General features: G+C 37.1%; 1 protein-coding gene across 1 annotated transcript in view; it reads left to right on the top strand.

Moving 5' to 3' along the window:
- HIBADH (3-hydroxyisobutyrate dehydrogenase) overlaps positions 1-12722 on the top strand; it is a 102258-nt gene extending 89536 nt beyond the window's left edge. Inside the window, exons 7-8 of the mRNA XM_070729401.1 lie at positions 6278-6434; positions 9822-12722. Of these exons, the coding sequence (XP_070585502.1) occupies positions 6278-6434; positions 9822-9980 (316 nt within the window). The 3' untranslated portion in view covers positions 9981-12722. The remainder of the gene's footprint in view (positions 1-6277; positions 6435-9821) is intronic.
- Positions 12723-14294: the final 1572 nt, after the last annotated feature.

The following is a 14294-nucleotide window of genomic DNA, read 5'->3' as shown; positions in this document are numbered from 1 at the left end:
CTGAGGGCTCCTCCCCAAGCGGCGCCGGCACAAAAAAAAGATGGGTCCAGCGAGGGGGCTGAGTCCTGGCCGCTGCTGCCCAGATTGCACCTCCTGCCCCCGCGGCGGCCAACAGAAGACACGTGGGCCGCCAAACAGCTGAGGGACCCAGCGGCAGCGAAATCGGCAGCAGCAAAATTGGCGCCAGCTGGGGCAGTAAGGCTCTTCAAGTGGAGCGTACCAATGCTCCAAGAATTAAAGGGGAAGGATCGGAATATAAGGCACTCCCCGAAAATAAGACGTAGCACAACGTTTGGAGCAAAAATTAATATAAGACAGTGTCTTATTTTCGGGGAAACACAGTAGAAGAAATCAAGGTGTATAAGATATAAATAGTTTGAATAGTGATCTGTCTTATTTTAAATAAAAAATTGGGTAAAAGAAGTGAACAACTTTATAAGACCATTTCCTATGATAGGGGTTTTTTTTATTTTCACTTTAAGTATATTAGCATATATTAATCTTATTCCTGTTAATGTAATTTTTACTGCTGTTTTATTCTTTATTGTGGCTGGACTGCACCTCAAGTAGGCGGCACTGTAAATCTCTGTTTATCTATTATCTGTATCTGTCTATCCATCCATCCACATTTCTATACCACTTGTCTTATCTAAGTGATTCTGGGCAGTGTACAATGAAATTTTTGGTTCTTTGTTTGATATCACTTCTATCATTTTGTAATAGAAAACGTCTAAAGTAGAAACTTTGAACAAATACAGAAAGTTTAATTAACATCTCCCTGAAATATATTGCATATAAATGAGCAGTCTAAAATTTTATACATACATATACAGTGATCTCTCGATTAGCGCGGGGGTTACGTTCCAAGACCTCCCGCGCTAATCGATTTCCGCGTTATAGTGGTGCGGAAGTAAAAAACACCATCTACGCATGCGCGCCATTTTTTTCATGGCCGCACATGCGCAGATGGTGGAGTTTGCGTGTGGGCGGCGGGGAAGACCAAGGGAAGGTTCCTTCAGCCGCCCAACAGCTGATCTGCTCCGCAGCGCGGAAGCAGCAAGGAGCCGAAGATGGGGTAAAGGCAAAGGGGAAACCCCATCTTCGGCTCCTCGCTGCTGCCGCGCTGCGGAGCGGATCAGGTGTTGGGCGGCTGAAGGAACCTTCCCTTGGTCTTCCCGCCGCCCAGGCAAAGGGGAAACCCCAAGATCGCTTGCCGCTTGCCGTATTGCAGCTTGGAGCCTTGCTTCGCCTCCTTCGCTGCAATACGGCAAGCGGCAAGCGATCTTGGGGTTTCCCCTTTGCCTGGGCGGCGCTGGGGCCATGCGGAGCCGCTCATCTAGGGGGGCGTGGACCGGCAAGGTGCCCTCCGCTCTCTCTCTTTCTCTCCCTGTTACCGGTGTGGTATAAGAGAGAGAAAGAAAGAGAAAGGAGGGCGACTTGCCAGTCCACGCCCCCCTGGATGAGCGGCCCCGCATGGCCCCAGCGCCGGACTCCGCCGTTGCCTCCGCCCTTGTTCGGCTCTGCAGCTGAGAGGCCACGTCCACCCCCTCCTCGGTGTCCCCGGCACCCAGCGTCCCCACGCCGCCTCCACCTCCCGGTAATGCGCCCGACCTCTGCCTCTCTCTTTCTCTCTCATATACCACGCCGGCAACAGGGAGAGAAAGAGAGAGAGAACTAGCGCGGACTTATTTTTTAATTAATATTTTTTGAAAAACCGCATTGCAGCGTTTCGCGCTAATCGAGACCGTGCTAATCGAGGGATCACTGTATACATACATACATACATACTGCTCATTTATATGCGATATGTCTCTATTCAGTTTTCACTACATTATGGTTCTTCATTGTGGTTCTTCCCCCCGAAATGTATGACCTATGTCTTTTAATCATCAAATGTTCACCATGAAATAACTATCATAAATACATAAACACAGTCAAATTCTGCTGAATAATCTGTTGAATAATCCATATAGTATTCTAAATCATAAATCATAGTATGAGGACCCAGATTGTGGGGGTAATATGCTGGCTCTGTTAAAAAGTGCTATTGCTAACATGTTGTAAGCCGCCCTGAGTCTAAGGAGAAGAGCGACATAAAAAATATGAATGAATGTATAAATAAATAATATTTAAATTCCTGCATCATGCTAACAACCTATTATAAGATTCTGCTGAAATACTGCATGAGTCAATGTAACTCTTTTCAAAACCATTTATGCCTTAGCAGAAGGTGTGAACTTTCACCCAGTTGTTTATTAAACCACCCATGATTAAAATAAGCCTTATCCTAACACAAGTGTCTGAACCTGGTCACTTCTGGATTTATCTGGGGTCTCATTCTTTTTTGACACTTTACAACTAAAACATGAAATTTGAGGAAGGGGAAAGGGAAGGGAAAATTGTTCCATGAAGCATTTAAAAGCTGAGTGTTGATTTTGTGCCCCAATTCCTACTTTCTCTCCAGACTCCTTCTCCTCACTCCAAAATGTGGAACACCTTGGCAGTTGTAAAATGTATGTGTGCATGCTCATTCTTTTGCCATGTTCCATGGCAAGTTATTATGTGGATTGACAGACTGTCATTGTTTTGATAGTTGGAGCAGTATATCTCTTGAACAGCAATAGAGCTCTTATGCAGAAAGTATTCTATGTTCTGAACCAATTTACAGGGAAACAGCAATAACATTTTATCATGGTTGAGAGCCCCGTAGCTGCTTCCTATTAAGCTTGCCCTTTCAGATACCTGTCTTGGATTAATTTGTTTATTTCAAATGGAAACTCAGTCTTCTCCACTGAAGCATGAATTTTGAGGATAGACTCTTACTGAATGACAATTACGGTATATTCTATCTGCTTTCAAACCATTACCAGCTATATGGGCACAGTGGAAGACACAGAACTTCTGCAGTAACAGATTTTTTATGTGTGTGTAATTTTAGCTGTCAGTTATCTATGCACCAGTAGATGAATCCTCAAAAAGATAAAATGCAAAACACCTCCAACTTGCTCCTTTTAATGATATACTTGCTACAAGAGATAAAAGGCAGAGGGTGGGGTGGAGTGTAGAAGAAAGATCTTGAGTATCTTGAAGGAAACTGCATCAGGTGATTTTATTTTTGATCTTTTCTTGTAGAAACCAGTATTAGAAACATGTTGACTATATCTAGATCGTCTTGTGATTTTCAAGTGTATATTAAATTAAGCACACTTATCATTGTTTGGCTGAGGGCTTCATGTTTCTAATGAGGGCTTCACTATGCCGTAAACTTTAGACCATGGATAGAATGTATTGGTACACTGAATGATTTCACATATGGCTTAGGCATATTTTGTCCCTCTTCCCTCCAATTATGAAATCTCGCCCAAGATTTCAATCTTGTACAGAATCTCAGAAAAATCAATGTAAATATAACATATGATCTGGTCATGTCATAAAACTATATCCTTCTCTTAAAAGCATTAAAATATGGATGTTCACAAGCATTATTGACAGACTATTACATTTTTTTTTGTTGATCATGGATATCATGCTGCTAAGTCCTGCAATTCAGTATGTCTTTGGTGTCTAAATTCTTTGTACTATAGAATTTGGTTTTTGAAAAAAATAATGATGTCCAAATAATTAAATTCTGAATTTGCAAACTTGAGTGAAAGCATCCTGGTATCTCCAAGTACTTTTTAGTATTCAGGTTATGCTAAATTAACATTCCAATCCACTAATCTAACTATGGGTACCTACATATTTCTAATTTTGTGAGGTTCTTGAACTGTGTGGATATGGAGTCATTAAGAGTCTGATGCCTGGCAAGTTTAATAAATTATTATTAAGTACAAAGCATTTTGGAGCCAGGCAGTCAATAAATTGAATAAATAAATAAAATGTAAACAGGAAGCCATTTACAAGCATTGAGGTGTTATATACATTTAAGATAAGGGTCCTTTTGTGAGATCCATCCTTAACTTGGCATCTGTTTTCTGTTACTGTGTTACTGAGCTGAACATTTAAGACTGCATTTCACATTCACTAGTCCATTTCAATGGGCTCTTGAAAGGTATATCCATCAAGACTACCATAAGTTTCCTATTCATTTAGATAATCTTCACAAAGACTCCTCTCAGATTTCTATTTATCAGAATGAAGAAGGTGCAAACTTTGCCAAATCTAATGCTTCATTAATTGAATATTTTTACACAAGGAGGATTTCCTAGAATATTTCTGATATTTGATAAAGAGCTTTTTATATCTGTCTTGCAATTTCTGAAAAAAAATTCTACACCTGAAAAAATACTTCTATTTTATTCTCTGATTTTTTAAAATGAAGTATGGAATTTCATTTAGTAGATGGATAGTAATAGTGAAGAACACTACTGTTAATGTTTTCTGTTATGGATCTTTCCGCCATACTGCAATCTCTCTGGCTTTCCCATATGAAAAAGACCAATGAAAGAAATTACCGGTATCTGAAAATATTTTCTTTGGGGATTTAATTGAAGAATGACCAGCAAGGGAAGCTCCAGACTGTTTAGATTATAATGAACAGTGATATACAAGCACACTCTTTGACTACATTATAATTTTATAAGCATGAGAATATTATCTTCTACTCAATTCCTTGAAATTCTCTCTCTTGAAATAAATTCCAGAAGTAATTTTTTTTTCAGAATGTTTTTCAGAACTGGTAAGAACAATGATTGAAATTTTCTGCATAGTGTTTATTTTTTCTTATGGATCATGACTTTTTTCCTATTTTATATTGAAAATTGTTGTGAAGCACCCTCATACAGTATCATTGATTATAAAAAATAGCAACAAGGTATAAATATTCTTTCTATTGGAAAGAATAATTGAAAATCAAGCCACAATATAATTTATCGCTCTAGTATTTCAACTTTGCTTGTTCTTAAATGGCATGCTATGAAAAATCCATCTTTTTTTAAATGAAGAAGGCATTATTTTGTTGCAAGCTGTATAATAAAGGAAGACGTTTTCATTGTAATTTTACTTCCATTCATAACTATATCACATTAATGATTTGGGTGAATACATTGCTTTTTTGTGAAGTAAATTATAAAGGTGTACGTTTAGAAGTAAGCACCTAATTCATTTACTTTCCTCTGAGTTTGTGTGATGGATTGCATCCTATACAGAGGTGGGTTCAGACCAGTTCCTCTGAACTGGTAGCAAACTGCTGGTGATGTCACAAAGACATCAAGGAACTAAATCGATCGGTGCCAGTCCATGGGTGTCGCCATATCTCTCTCTTTTAAAAATATATATATATTTATTTAGTTTTTATTTCCCCCCCGGATTTTTTCTTCTTCTGCGCATGTGCAGAAGCCCAGTTTCTGGCCTGCGCATGTGTAACCATCTTGTTTTCAGCCTTAAAAAAAATTATATTTGAATTATTTTGCACTGCGCAAACGCACGTGCGACCACAAGGCGCAGCCACACGGCGCAGGAGGAAGTGAACCGGCAGCGAGGTAAGTTAGAACCCACCCCTGATCCTATAACATTTTCTTTCTATAATCATTTTTATATCCATATTTAAAAATGCTTACATTTGGATAGTTGGTTATATTTCAATTAAAATGTTCTTGCTTTTCATTATAAGGAGTATAATTCTTATGAAATTGCACACAGTTAAGCTGATAGCTACCGTCATGCCTGATTATTAAAAAAAAGAAAAGCCTAATCTACTGAAATATTTTTCAGTCTGTCTCAACTGCTCTGGGGTTTGTGCCATCAGTTGATGAGAGCAATAGAACAAATGATATTTCTGCTTGGACAAGCTTTGTTTTATCAGGATCTGTAACCTTCTCAGCTGTTGACCCAGAACTGTAATACATGTCTCTGAATAGATAGGGAACATATGTCACAGTAGACTTATTTCTTGAACATCTGAATATAATAACTGCTTGATAAAAAGGAAGCTTACTGTAGGAGAATTTCTCTTTGTCTTAATATAGTAGCTTATGCTTCTGGCAATATTTGAATCATATTTCCTTATATAGATTGACTAAAGGGAGCTATTAATTCTGAAGAATCTTTATTTTTTGTCTGACAATTCATCTAATAATTAGCATGCATGACCAGTGTGAAGGATTGATAACCTTTAATTTAAAGAAGAGTCTTCCTCTCAATATTATCCCTCTAGATCATTTTTCAAGTCTCCCAATGAATATAGAGAAATGACAACATGGTGTCAACATATAAAAAGAAGTCATCCATGACATGTGCATTTTGACATGAACACTTCTCTTCTTTTGACCTTTGACAGGTTAGGGCTTGACCCAAAGCTTCTGGCCAAAATCTTAAATATGAGTTCAGGCCGTTGTTGGTCAAGTGATACATACAATCCTGTGCCAGGAGTAATGGAAGGCGTACCTTCTGCTAATAATTATCAAGGTGGCTTTGGAACAACCCTTATGGCTAAGGTATGTATTTATATGTATACAAGAATAACATATATTGGTATAATAAACTGAATTATTTTGTTTCAAACAAATGCTTCCTTTGAGTATTTCCTTTGAACTTCAAATTGATATGTAGAATTTTCTACACTACACTGATATACCTAAGATGAATTAATGTCTATTTCTTTATATTTTGTGGCCCATCATTAGTATATCACATATACACAAAAACATCCAGTTTTGAATGCAATTCATTCTCATTATAAAATATTGAAAATGAAATAAAATATCATGGTAATAGATCTTATTTAGATTTTAAATTTTTTTTGAGGGAACATGTCTCCTTTTACATTTGTCTGTGATAGACAAAACTCTTATATTGACAGATCTACCTTTTTATATAATTTGATGATTTCATGCTGAATGTTTCATAGATTTTGCTATTTTTCTTTTATCTAAATTTAATATACGTATGTTTATATATGTGTGTATATGTTTGTGTTTATTTCACATTATTTGAAATTTTTTGGGCAATGCAAGAAATGTTAATTAATTAAAATATTTTTTAAAACCTGTAATAATATTAGAGTCAAGGGTCCACATTGTAATGTTTTAGAATGCCAGTGAGCCCACAGATACAGTAATACCTCGTCTTATGAATTTAATTGGTTCCTGGAGGAGGTTCATAAGGCGAAAAGTTCGTAAGACGAACCATTGTTTCCCATAGGAAACAATGTAAAATGAATTAATGCATGCAAGAAAACCCCCCACAAAAAAACGCCGCCACCCGGCTGTCACCTTTTGAAACAGCCAGGCGCTTCTCAGCGTTCTCCCAATGCCGAACCTGGAAGTTCGGCAAAAGTTCAGGTTCGGGTGGCCGCCGAGAAGCCCCGTTGCCCGGTTGTCGCTTTTTGAAACAGCCGGAGGGCTTCTCGGCGTCCTCCCGAAGCCGAACGCCAACCCCAAACTTTTGCCGAACTTCTGGTTTCGGCATTCGGGAGGCCGCCGAGAAGCCCTGCCACCCGGCTGTCAGCTTTTGAAACAGCCGGGGGGCTTCTCGGCGTTCTCCTGAACGCCGACCCCAAACTTTTGCCGAACTTCTGGGTTCGGCATTCAGGAGAATGCTGAGAAGCCCCCCGGCTGTTTCAAAAGGTGACAGCCGGGCGGCAAGACTTCTCGGCGTCCTCCTGAACGCCAAACCCGCAGGCAAGATCTGGCCCTGGCCCTTGATTTTGACACTCCTGTATTAGGGAATTATTATTATTATTATTATTATTATTATTATTATTATTATTATTATTATTATTTAGATTTGTATGCCGCCTCTCTCCGCAGACTCGGATACAAGGCAGGTGCCATTGTATAAGAGTGTCCACAACAGTTTATCTAAGATCCAGGTCTAAAACAGTGGGAATTCATGCTAAAACTCTTAGTTAATAAAAATATATATTATTCAAATCCTAATCCATATGTTTCTTTCTGTATAGCTTCCTATATCACTCAGCTTTTCAAATTTTACCATATTTTTTAAAAAGCCTCATATTGAAGCAACCTAATTTCTGAACCCATTCAACATGAGAACATTTATATTCCATTTTGATATTTCAGGTCTTAACTTAAATTCCATGGGAAGATAAAGTTTGTCATGCTAGTCTTCTGCCAATTTTCTGTTGGTTTTCTTAAGAGCTTCTATAAAACAATAGTTAGGTAAAAGAGAATTGGATTCAGGGTAGGAATGCAACCTGAATAAATACCTCAGACAAACCTTTACCTAGTTCTTCCAACAATAAAGAGAAGCAGGGAGACTTGCAAGATTCTGTTATGGTAGCTTTACAATAAAAGTTGTACTGGCCTATATGACATTGGATTCCTAGTCTGATTTACCTTGAAGCAGAAAATCGCATTGCTTTCCTTCAGAGATATGTCCATTATTCCAATTTTCTCCAGAAATGATTGTGCTACATAAAATGGCATGGTTAGAGTTAGCATATTCATGTCTCCATTGCCTTCTGGAAAACTAAATTCCTCATATCTTTGTTTGCAAGCTATTCTAAATTGGGGTTGCTACAAAGAAGGCACATATCTACTAACATTTAAGAGAAAAGGCATGGAGTGTATCCACTCTATCTGACATAATGTGCCAATATTCTGAAGACAAGGTAATGTAGCAAATAATGCCACATAGAGCTTTAAATGTGATAAGCAGCACCTTGGAATTCAATGCATAAAGCAATTGGGGGCCACTGCAACTCACATGAAAATAATTAACTTGGACAAACCCCAAGGTACCAAGAACTGTTTCGACAACTGCATTCTGGATCAGTTGCATATCTGGTGGTCTTCAGAAAGATGTCACATAGAATTCATTGCAGTAATCCAACTAATCTAATTTCATTTTATAAATTCATTTTATTTCATCTAATGCATGAGTGGCCATGAGCAAACGTCAATTTTCAAAAGGATTTTTTCTAGGCTATCTACATGTTGAACCTAAGTCCTTTTAAATCATTAAGGAATAGTGGACCTCAATATTACTATCATATTTGATTATAGATATTACCCTGTAATAAATACAGTGATCCCCCGATTATCGCGAGGGTTCCGTTCCAAGACCCCTCGCAATAATCAATATTTCGGGATGTAGTGGTGCGGAAGTAAAAACACCATCTGCGCATGCGCGCCCCTTTTTCCATGGCCGTACATGCGCAGATGGTGGAGTTTGCGTGTGGGCGGCGGGGAAGACCCTTCGGCTGCCCAACAGCTGATCTGCTCCGCAGCGCGGCAGCAGCGAGGAGCCGAAGATGGGGTTTCCCCGTTGCCCAGGCTCCCCGCTGCTGCCGTGCTGCGGAGCAGATCAGCTGTTGGGCGGCTGAAGGAACCTTCCCTGGGTCTTCCCGCCGCCCAGGCAAAGGGGAAACCCCAAGATCGCTTGCCGCTTGCCCGTCACCCGCTTGCCCGGCCGCTCGCTTGCCGCTTGCCCGGCTGCTCGCCGCTTGCCCGTTCGCCCGCCCGCCCGGCTGCTCGCTTGCCCGTTCGCCCGCTTGCCCGTTTGCCCGCCCACCCGGCTGCTCGCTTGCCCGTTCGCCCGCCCGCCCGGCTGCTTGCTTGCCGCTTGCCCATTCGCCCACCCGCCCGGCTGCTCACTTGCTGCTCCAGAGCAAGAGGGGGAGAGATAGAGAAAGAGAGAGAAGGAAAGAAAGAGATGAGAGAGGGAGGAAGAGAGTGTGAGAGAGGAAGAAGCAAGATAGAGAAAGAGAGAGAGAAAGAAAGATGAGAAAGGAAGGGAGTGACGTCATCGGGTGGAAAAATCGCGATATAGCGTTTCGCAATGATCGAGATCGCGAAACTCGGGGGATCACTGTACATGTATTTCTCTTCTCCCACTCAAAATATTTTCCTTATTTTTAGGATCTTGGCTTGGCCCAGATTTCTGCCACCAACACCAAGTCTCCAGTCCCACTTGGATCCTTAGCCCATCAGATTTACAGGATCATGTGTGCCAAGGGCTATGCCCAAAAAGACTTCTCATCTGTATTCCAGTTTTTACGGGAAGAAGAAAACTTGTGAACTCTCTATTAACTTTTAACTAGTGACATTGAACATGTATTTAGAGCCTCTTTCAGATTAATCAATAAATACATGAGTTTAATCAAAGATCATAAATCATGATCTCACCCACTTCTCTATTCTAAAGTCACAGCTAACTCAAAGATTTCCTATTTTATCATTTCAAATACTGTGGAATTTTTTTAAAAAAAAAAATTTATATATAACTTACTTTTTTTTTAAAGTACAGTAGTAGAGTTTAAAGAAAATTCAGTATATCTGTATTTACATTCATACTTCCAAAAGACGGTTTTCCAAGCTTGTTATCTCCAGATGAGATGGATATTAAGTTGGATTGCAAAATGGACATGAGGTGCTAGGTTGGAAAAAGATTTTCTGTACAACAGTTTACAGTGATCCTGAACTTCCTATGTGATGTTCTAATTTACCTTTAAAACAAAATTATTATAATGAAGAATTAATGATTAAAAATTAGTATTAATGATTGCAATTTATTTGAAATCTGATGCTTATGGTTTAGAAAGTCATAGTAAAAATAACAGTGTGCTGCATGTTTAACATTTTTTCCTCAGTAGCCTAATTTTATATATTTTTAATTTTCTCATCATTTCAACATTCATGCCTACTTCCTTTACTGACATGCAGATATCTTAGTATTGTTATAAGTCTAAATAAATAAATCGTTTGAAATCTAAGATAATGATCATAAAAAGAAATATATGGGCTTATTGTGAGGTCACACCAATAAAAATGCATTTTGAAAAATACATGAGAATTAAAGACCTGTCTTGCATAAACAAGAGGACATAGTGTAAAGGTCTGTAGATTGGTATGTTCATTAAATTTCCATTCTTGTTTGATAAGAATGCAGTCTACAACTATTAAAATGGATAACCATAATACAGAATAAATAAAACCATTAATCTCTTAGTATCATCAACAGAGCTAGCAGCCATTGTTCTTTATTGTTACAGTAATTCTGGAAACTGCATGAAGAGAAATAATAAACATTAATCAGAATTGCCTGATCAACATAGCTTTTAACAGGGCAGTTGTCCAACCTACAAATTATGAACACTCCTATAAAAAGATAATGAATTATCTACCAAATTGGTTCACTTTGGAAAATGTTCCTCTTTTTTGTTACGGTCACCATGATCCTATTCAGTCCTATAACTGAAACAATAGATTTTTTTATATATAATGTTATATTGGTGACTGATTTCAGATTACTCTTGTGAGGCGATCAAAATGAACAATATGACAGCAAAAAAAGTTCTGGATGATTTAAAATATAGACTCAAAAAGATTGAAGAAAGTTCTCTGCTGGTTCTGCAGATCTGGTGATAGCTTCCTTTTTCAATTTGATAGACAAGGTTATTGGGGAAAAATACAGCTGGTTAATTAGGATAGGAATAGAAAACTTCTTTTTCATGGAGTTGCTTCCATTTCACATTTCCAGCTGGGAGTTGAGGTTGAGAGTACTATATTGTGGTTGCTAAGCACTATGTGTGATTGTTTCTGTTTTGTTTTACAATTAGGTATTCTACACAATCAGCTTGAATATGAAGTAAATTTTAAGCGCTTGACTTTGAAGTAAACTTTAAGCGCTTTATTTTCTACAGTGGTACAATTAGAGGGGGAGGGGGGTGCCCACAAATTTCCATAGTAGATTAAGAGTCTGCCGTCTTCCAGTTAACATTTTCCAACTCTTCCGGAGTTTCAAAAAAATCCCAAAGATTCCAATAGAGCCAAATAAAAATCCTATAGTATTACTGTTTCGTTAAAAAGAATGGCTATGAAACCTTGTTGGGATAATTGTAGTTAGTTACATTGGGTAGATTTTGTTGCTAAACAGTTTAACATGAAAAAAAATTAGTCTTATGATGTCCCCTAATAAGTAAATTGAGATGTTGATTCACCTAAATTCCTTTGAGTTCCATTTCATGTTTCCATCCCAGATCAATACAAACATTGCATGATTTAGTAACTGAGACATCATCAGTTTTGTGGCAATAGGTTCTACTGAAAGAAAAAGAAGGTGGACAAAAACTGAAAATACCCAAATATTGGAGTTGATATATGAACATTAACTAATGCTAGGAGAAAAATGGCATTTTAGTGCTTTGCTTCGTTTAACATCATACAATGTATTCTATGGTTCTACAGGCAGAATTATAGGAGAGTGGTTATGCCAGTTTCTCCCCCTTGCTAATACTTTAATGATGAAAGCACTTTTTGTAAATGAAATGAATCAGAAGATAAAATTCACAAAATATTCTGTTGGCTGGCAGTCACTTTCAGAAAAATGGGACTCTAATCCATAATTTAAAGCAACATTTATTTTCAGCAGGATAGTGGTTTCAGGTTATGTAAATTAAATATCTAGAGATGCCACCTTGTTTATCCCAATCTAGAGAATATGGTTTTATTTCTGTCGGTGAAGCGTTATAAATTTTGTTAACAATAAATTTCTGAAGCGGTTTGCTTTTTTAAAGCATGTTATATTATAAAAAATGTGGATTGGATGACTTTCATCTCTTAACAGTTAGCTCCTTGAAACCCAAACTAAATTGTGAAATTAGTACTGCTGAATGGCTACCATTCAGAAAATAGATCATTTCTGTATTAGATTTATCACTCCTGTATCTGATTTTATAATTTATCATAAATTGTATCGTAACAACAGAAGCACATGATTTATTAAATACATAAAAAGATATTGAAGTTTTCAAATCTCAATGCTTGTTTCTGCAATTTCTTTAAATATGGTGCTTATTTTTTGATATATGAGTAAAAAGTATTTTTTTGACCGCTGAACTTTGCAGATTGAGTTAAAGTAAAGATTTTGCATTTCTATTCATTTTGTTTATGTTATGTTTATACAAATTTAATAATAATAATAATAATAATAATAATAATAATAATAATAACAATATTTGTATGCTGCCCCTCTCCGAAGACTCGGGGTGGCCTTTTCTCTTTGCTAATAATGTAGCATAAATGGATTTATTTATTTATTTATTTATTTATTTATTTATTTATTTATTTATTTTGTCCAATGCAAATCAAAAGTTAAAGAGAATAAAAACATGTAGTAGTAAATATCAGGGAAAGGATAGAAGATATTATGTTTGCTTGTTGGGTATTAAGTTCCTAGAAAAAGAGGGGCTTTTGTGAGTAACTATATAGTCTTAGTAATCAGAAAATGTACCCAGTCTTACAGAAAATAAAGATGAACTTATCAATTGCTGAATTACAGCAACCATTCCACTGGAGATTAGAATGTGCCTCTGCAAATATTTTTTCTCCTTTTTCAACATGAACGTATTGGGAACATGGAAGGATTTTGGATTTACTTCTCTGAACCTTTCAATTCTAGCCATTAAGATCAAAGAGGTTCCATTCAAATTCAAACACAGGACTTTGGCCAGTCACTCTCGGCCTACCTCACATGGTTGTTGAACATCTGAAAAAAGAGCAAATTTAAATGAAGATAGGAATGTGGTCTGTATCCTGCAGGAAGGTTAAGAGCACAGATTAATAAACTCAAATCTGCACATGAATTACATTTAGATTTCAGGTGGAGAAGAGAGATAATTTGGAACAAACTAATCTGATACCAAGAGATATCAATGGAATGGTCTTAAATATCTTTGATCCAGCGTTCATTGTGATTTGTTCTTAATTTCTTCTGAGGCATCAACAACTAACAGCTTCAGCATTTCAAACTATTAAAGATATTGATAACCATCGGCTACTTTATTTTTACAATGAGAGCATAACTCTATTCAGTAGATAGATAATAGTTTAGATTGCAATATTTGATTGCTAATAAGATTCAATAATTTGAAACTTAATAGTTTAGTTCACCTGACTGGTTTCATTATTTTCAATAAATAGCAGAGTACTAAAAGTACTAAATTTGAAAATCTTGTAACATGTAACTTGGAACATCTGGGTCTTATTTATAAATTGTTGATAATGTATGATTCGGAAACCAAAAAGTTAAAAATCGTGTGATTGCATGGATTAAGAATTTAGATGAAATAATAGATGTGCAACAACTGGAATTTCAGTTGAAGAATAATAGTTCAAATGTTACATTTAAAGTAAATTGATATAAGATCTCTTTTTTGTTATATTAATTAATTCCTTACTGCTAAAACAAATAATTCATTGTCTAAATATTACTAGAAATTTAATTAGCAGGTTGGATCATTACTTCACACTTAGAAGCAATACAGTGGAACCCCGACATAAGAGCTGCTCTACTTAAGAGCAACTCGAGATAAGAGCTGGGAGGGGAGAGAT

This window comes from Erythrolamprus reginae, chromosome Z, assembly GCF_031021105.1.
Source record: "Erythrolamprus reginae isolate rEryReg1 chromosome Z, rEryReg1.hap1, whole genome shotgun sequence".
Lineage (NCBI taxonomy): Eukaryota > Metazoa > Chordata > Lepidosauria > Squamata > Dipsadidae > Erythrolamprus > Erythrolamprus reginae.
This window is presented reverse-complemented; position numbering and strand designations above follow the sequence as displayed.